Source organism: Heteronotia binoei, chromosome 5, assembly GCF_032191835.1.
Source record: "Heteronotia binoei isolate CCM8104 ecotype False Entrance Well chromosome 5, APGP_CSIRO_Hbin_v1, whole genome shotgun sequence".
NCBI classification, from domain to species: Eukaryota; Metazoa; Chordata; class Lepidosauria; order Squamata; family Gekkonidae; genus Heteronotia; species Heteronotia binoei.
Window position 1 is genome coordinate 16,272,480 of NC_083227.1, and position 7,040 is coordinate 16,279,519.

General features: G+C 45.2%; 1 protein-coding gene across 1 annotated transcript; it reads left to right on the top strand.

The window, feature by feature from the left end:
• The first annotated feature begins 374 nt into the window (after positions 1-374).
• LOC132571108 (zinc finger protein 883-like) lies at positions 375-6,797 on the top strand. Its single transcript, XM_060237789.1, has 3 exons — positions 375-742; positions 3,253-3,381; positions 4,998-6,797. The coding sequence occupies exons 1-3, from the start codon at positions 697-699 to the stop codon at positions 6,335-6,337; spliced, it is 1,515 nt and encodes a 504-aa protein (XP_060093772.1). The 5' UTR covers positions 375-696; the 3' UTR covers positions 6,338-6,797.
• Positions 6,798-7,040: the final 243 nt, after the last annotated feature.

Genomic DNA, 7,040 nt, shown 5'->3' on the forward strand with positions numbered 1-7,040 from the left:
GTTTTAACCCGACTGCCCAGCAATTTCATTGAATTTGCTTGGTAATGAAGTTACTATTAATAATGAAGTTACTTAGTAATGAAGTTACTACTGCTTGGGAAATCCCAGGTTTTGCAAAGGAAATCATAGGTATTTTCCTCTCTTCTTTCCCGTTTGCCAAAGAACTCAGATTTTGAGATCCTTCCTCTCTAAGGGTTAAAGAGACTGAGTCGCAGTCCTAGATGGGCAATTCAAAGGGGGGGGGGGAATTAGCTGTGAAAGTAATTTATTCGGAATTCCTTTCCTGCCGGAGTCAAGACGGCTTCTCTTTGATGCTTTCAAGGCTGGGAGGGAGCGGGTGAGTTCAAAAGGGAGCTTGGGAGAGAGGAAGGGATGGATTTGGGAGAAAGGGGAGTGCAATGCAAGACTCAGGGGGGGGGGGGGACTAGAGGAGGAAAGGCAGGGCTGCTGCAGAAAGGGGAGGGGGAGAGAAGAGAAGCCCCCCCCCCCACCAGCTTCCTTCCCCAAATAAAGCGCTGAGATCCACACGGCATGGGAGGATCTTCTTTTTTGTAACATGTATCCCAAACGCTTGATGGTGCTACTGCGGTTGAACTCAATAACAAACGCCACCGAATCTTTGTAATGTTTATTTTGCATTTCTGCTAAGGACCGACGTGGCTTTCTATTGGTTTTTGGACTATCCGAATGTAGTTGATGAAGAGAAGGGGACGTGTGGGGAGAAAAAGATCTGGAATGCATGGTGAGGTTGACCTTGCATTGGCTTTTAGGGCAAGTCTATCCAGCCTTGTTCACAAAAGGGCGATTTTGTTCCTTGGCTGTTAACGTACTCGCTTGCCCAACGCCTAACCCGGGGTGTCAGACATGCGAGGGTTTCTTTCAGGCCCCCGAGCGACTGGCTGCCCTCTGCTTCCTTCTGCATAATAGCTTGTTTTGTGAGGCTTGCTCAATCGCAACGGTAGTTGTGTAGCAAGCCTCTGTTTTCTCCATTGGCTGAGGCTCCTTCCTTGGGGAGGAAGAGGGGGGGGGAGAGCTTGCTTTGCCAGGTTCTCTCAATTGCACAGCAGAGCTACTGAGCCAAGCCTCTCTTCCTTCTATTGCCTGAGGCTCCTCCCTCTCCTGGTCCCCTGGGGAAGGAAGGAAAGAGCCAGAGCTTCCTTTGCCCGGTTTTCTGGATCCCATGGGAGAGATACAAAGAAAGCACCGTTAAGACCAATGAGTGCAATTGTTTTAAGCATGTTTTAATTTTTTTTAAAACAATTTTTTTACATTGCATCTGTCTGTGTTTATATTGTATTACCTAATCTTAAACAGATCCTCATATGGCCTGGCCCAACATGGCCCAGCCCAGCAAGGTCTCATTTATGTCGGATCCGGCCCTCATAACAAATGAGTTTGACTCCCCTAACCTAACCCTTCAGACTGGCCTCCAAGGGTCCTTCTATGCTTGGTGGGTTTTTTAAGTTTTAGCTTTTTGTAATTGAATGGCTTCTATTTTTGCTTCTACCTCCCAGAATTCCTGGAATGTCACTTGATATCACTCACACTTTGCACCCTTTGAAGGCAGCAAGCAAGGTCCACCCAAGGACAAAGAGACCTTAAGATCACTGTGGCCGAATTTTTTTTTCTTTTTGCATGAATCCTATTAATGAGTTCCAGAGAACTTGAAGAATTGCATGCTGGGCCGGGCAATTTAAATTTAAAAAAAATATGGATATGGCTTTTTGAAATTTTGGGACTGGCTATGGACCAATACAACTGGCCTGTTTCACATGTGCTAAATAACGTAGATTCGAGCCACTTCAAGTAGATTTGTGCCATTTCACACAGTAAAATCCAGTTGAAAAGTGCATTGAAAGTCATTGAAGGGGCGTTATCATATCACCTCTCAGCCATATGTTTACCTGGAGAGGAGGCAGCTGAGAGGTGATATGATCACCATCTTCAAGTACTTGAAGGGTTGTCATGTAGAGGATGGTGTGGAATTGTTTTCTGTGGCCCTGAAAGGTAGGACCAGAATCAGTGGGTTGAAATTAAATCAGAAGAGTTTTCGGCTCATTAGAAAGAACTTCCTGACAGAGCAGTTCCTCAGTGGAACAGGCTTCCTCAGGAGGTGGTGGGCTCACCTTCCTTGGAGGTTTTTAAACAGAGGCTAGATGGCCATCTGACAGCAATGAAGATCCTGTGAATTTGGGGGAGGTATTTGAGTTTCCTGTATTGTGCAGGGGGTTGGACTAGATGACCCTGGATGTCCCTTCCAACTCTATGATTCCTTTCCAGACTAAACATACCCAGTTCCTTCAACCTTTCTTCACAGGACTTGGTCTCCAGACCCCTCACCATCTTTGTTGCCCTCCTCTGGACCCATTACAGCTTGTCTATATATTTCTTAAAATGTGGTGCCCAAAACTGAACATAATACTCTTACCTGAGCAGAGTAAAACGATACCATCACTTCATGTGATCTGGACATGTGATGTAAAAAGAAAACCCCTGGTGTATTAGACCAATAGTCCATCCAGTCCACCATTCCACAGTAGTCAACTGTTTGTTTGGAGGTCAAACAACAGAGCACATAGGCTGAGAATTTCCCTTCTTGGCAATCATATTGCCTCTGAATATGGAGGTTCTTTTTACTTACCGTGGCTAGTAGCCAACGATAGACCTAATCCTCCATGAATCTGTTTAATCGCCTTTTAAAGACGTATATACCTGTGGCATAATATGCTGTGTGAGGAAGTGTTCTCAGCACCAGTGTTTTCTCTAAGCTGAGTTAGTGTGAGCTAGCTCACAGCTTTTTAGCCTGTGGCTCACACTTTTTTGTCTTCGCTCAGGAGGGGTGGCCCCAGAGCAGAGTTGGAATTCTAGTAGGAGCTCCTTTGCATATTAGGCCACACACTGCTGATGTAGCCAATCCTCCCAGAGCTTTCAAGGCTCGCTTTTTGTAAGCTCTTGGAGGATTGGCTACATCAGGGGTGTGTGGCCTAATATGCAAAGGAGCTCCTACTGGAATTCCACCCCTGCCCCAGAGTAAACTTATTTATGCAGTAGCTCAAAACTATGGCAGTAGCTCGCAAAGTTGAATTTTTGCTCACAGGTTTCCACAGCTTGGAGGAAGCATTGCTCAGCACTGATCTCGGTTTTGTGTTCTTTGTTCCCCTGTGTCCCTCATCTTGTACCTTTTCTCTTTGGCATGCCATGCCTTTGCAGAAACTGGGACTGAGATTTTACAGTTTTCTCTGTCTCCCACAGAAGACAAGACCATGACAGAGGTCAAAGAGGAGGACTTCCTACAGGAAGGCTCTGAGCCAGAAGAAATGTTTGAGGCTTCTCCGGGAAGATTGCCTGAGGATATGTTCTTCCAAAGTACAACTGAAGAAGGTGGGTGTTTTTCAAGATGGGAAGATGTCATAGTGATGAAGAAAAATAAACCTCTACAGAACATAAGAAGAGCCCTGCTGGATAAGACCAATAGTCCATCTAATTCAGCATCCTGTCTCACACACTGCCCAAAAAGTTTTCTGGATGGCCAATGACAGGGCAGAGAGGCTGAGGCCTTCTCCTGATGTTGCCTCCTGGCTCTGGGATTCTGAATCTGGAGATTCCTCTCAATCACCATAGTTAATGTGCATCCTAATTGTAGGCAAACTGTATACTGTGGAGAACATAAATCTTGATAGTGGAATAAAGAAAAGCAAAGACTTCCATTCCCAGGGTATCCCTTCACTGAGAGAATATACTCTAGAGCTAGAAAGTAGTGCCTTTAGTAGGCTTAAAAGGCTGACTCCAAGAATCACAGAGTTTAAAGGGACCTCCAGGGTCATCAAACCCAATCCTCTGCACAATGCAGGAAATGTAGTAATACCTTCCCAGAGTTTTTCTTGTAGAAAAAGTTCAGCAGGAACTCATTTGCATATTAGGCCACACCCCCTGACATCACCATTATTCCACACAGGGCTTTTTAATAGCAAACGCCCAGCAGGAACTCATTAGCATATTAGGCTACACCCCTGATGCCAAGCTTGGTGGGGGGCACAGTGGGAGGGCTTCTAGTGTCCTGGCCCCACTGGTGGACCTCCTGATGGCACCTGGGTATTTTTGGCCACTGTGTGACACAGAGTGTTAGACTGGATGGGCCATTGGCCTGATCCAACATGACTTCTCTTGTGTTCTTATGTCCTTCAGCGTTCCTGTGAGTTCCTGCTCAAAAAAACCCCTGCCTTCCCACACCCCCAGTGACCCCCGTTCCCTGCCCAGAACATAAACAAACGAGCCACGGAGAAAGTGCTCTAGCGGAAAATACAAAAAACAGAGATCAAGAAAGAACCAATAACATTGGTCAGGCAGGGTCTGTGGAAAACAGTGTTATTGGTTCTTTCTTGATTATTGTATCTGTCCCGTTATTCTGCAAGTTTGCATAATGGTAGTTGGGCGCTATTATATATAGAGAAAAACTTTAAAAAACAAGAGTAGATAAAATATTAGAAATATAGGGCATTAGCATCATTGTCTTTATTTGTATTGCCATGCGGTGGGGTTTTTCCCCCTCCATTTTCAGCCAAGCCCAGAAAATAGCGGGGCGGGGGGGAGTAATAATACTCTCCAGGACATCTAGCCAGCCCAAGCAGGCCTTGCTTACCTAGAGCTCTCCTTTCTTGCGTTGGGTTGCTTTTGGCTGGTGGAGAGGGAGGGGCATATGCTAATGTTATGCTAATGAGCTCCACCACCTATTTTTCTATAAAATGACCCCGGTGTGGCCCCTAATATGCAAAGGAGTTCCTGCTACAAAAAAAGCCCTGATCGACATTATCATTCAGTCAGTTGTCTCACAGGTGGCAGGAACATCTCCATGCCCAATTTTGAAGCGGTTCCCTGACAGACACATCCTTTGTATTCTATAATTCTCCACATGAGTTTGAATTGCTTCATTTGGCTCATCACCTGATTTGATCTTTCATTTCTTTTTATATTTATATCACGGCTCTCTGTTTCGGCAGGAGATATGTGGGAGACAGATAGTGAAATCGAAACTTTTCTGGTATCTGAGGAAAGTGAGATGAATCTGGAAGTTCAAGGAAATGTTGAGAGTCATGATGGCCCCAAGCAGGAGGACAGAAACCATCTGGATAAAGGACACAGTAAATCAGTTCCTTATCACAATGGCAACTACCGTGGAGCGATGCAAGAAGGGAAAAGAAGGATTGAATGCTCTACCTGTGGGAAAACCTTTGCTAGTATACCAAACCTTAAAGCACACTGGAATATCCACACAGGGGAGAAACCATATGACTGCTTGCAGTGTGGGAAGAGATTCAGTCAAAGTTCAGCTCTTCGGGTGCATCAGAGAACCCACACAGGGGAGAAACGATACAAATGTTTTGAATGTGGAAAGAAGTTTGCCTACAGTGCGTACCTCATTGTGCATCAAAGAATCCACACAGGAGAGAAACCATACAAATGTCTGGAGTGTGGAAAGAGGTTTTGTACAAAATCGAATCTTACCGCACACCAAGGAACCCACACTGGAGAGAAACCCTATATATGTTTGGAGTGTGGAAAGAGGTTTATTGTCAGATCACGTCTTGTTAGACACCAAAAAATCCACGCACGGGAGCGACCGTATCTTTTCCATAAGCCTGGAAAGACCTTCACCCACAGCCAGCATCCAAGAACCCGCAGAGGTGAAAAACCGTATAAATGTTTAGAATGTGGGAAGAGCTTTATTGCGAGCACCAACCTCATAGAACATCAAAGTACCCACACAGGCGAGAAACCATACAACTGTCTAGAATGTGGGAAAAGCTTCAGTCAGACCTCAAGCCTTGCCATCCATCGAAGAATCCACACGGGGGAGAAATTATACGAATGTTCGGAATGTGGGAAAAAGTTAACGACAAATGCCAACTATATGAAACATCAACTGCTCCATCAAGGGGAAAAACCATATAAATGCCTGGAGTGTGGAAGGAGCTTTAGTCTGAGTGAAAGGCTTACGAACCATCAAAGAATCCACAAGGAGGCGAAACCCTTTCAATGCCTGGAGTGTGGAAAAAGCTTCAGTCACAGTATCACTCTTAAAAGACATAAAAACATGCAGACAGGGGAATGTAAAATGGGTGCCGGTCAGATGCAAAAGAATCCAAGATCTCAAACCAAGAAGAAACCATATCAATGCCTGGAGTGTAAGAGTTGCTTCAGTCACAACTCAAACCTTCTTAGACATCAACTCATTCACACTGGGGAGAAGCCCTTTAAATGCCAAGAATGTGGGTTTGGCTTCAGTCAGCACTCAAACCTTATGAGACATCTGCTTATTCACACTCGGCAAAAACAGTAGATATTTTCCGCCTTGGGAAAAGGTCCATGAATGAAGCATAGTGACGTAGAAGTGGTTAATGAGGTAGCTCTGAAAACATTGTAGGAAAACATATATTTTATTTGCGGGGTCCTGCAGTATAAGTTTTGCTAATGTATAACCACTCATCTACTCCTACAGAAACTTACCTTCTCATTACAGTCATCTTCGGAACTCTGTTTTGGGTATTCCTGCCATCTGAGTCTAGAAGGGTAGCAACTTGAAGGAAGGGTCTTCTTGGTGGTGGTGCCAAATCAATGGAATTCCTTCACTATAGAGATTCTTCTGTCCTCTTATCTGGGGATGGGTGGGGGAGGGGAAACACATGTATGGGACAATTCACACATATACCCTGGACCTTTTGGAGACTGAGTCTTGGTGTGGAGACTGCAGGTTGATGCAGCAATTGACCATTAAAGAATGAGACCCTTGTTCTGAAAAAGCATCACTTTATTAGCAACTGGATAGACTGAAGGCAAGACAAGAAGGGAAAAAACGTGTGTGTTGAGTGTGCGCGCGTGTGCGTGCAAGTATATGTGGAGGCCTGGAAGTCATGGCAACTTCTGGTGACCCCTACTGGGGCATGGAGGACTTCAGAGAAGTGGCCTGATAGAACCTGCCTCTGCCTCCCTGTCCTGGTATTCCAAGACGGTCTCCCATCCAAGTACTTGCCAGGGTCAGCCCT

Bases quoted from the DNA above. Each gene is read 5' to 3' on its own strand.
- LOC132571108 (XM_060237789.1), top strand. From the start codon at position 697: ATGAAGAGAAGGGGACGTGTGGGGAGAAAAAGATCTGGAATGCATG. The intron at 743-3,252 runs GTGAGGTTGACC...TGTCTCCCACAG, and splicing joins AAAAAGATCTGGAATGCATG to AAGACAAGACCATGACAGAG. The intron at 3,382-4,997 runs GTGGGTGTTTTT...CTGTTTCGGCAG, and splicing joins CCAAAGTACAACTGAAGAAG to GAGATATGTGGGAGACAGAT.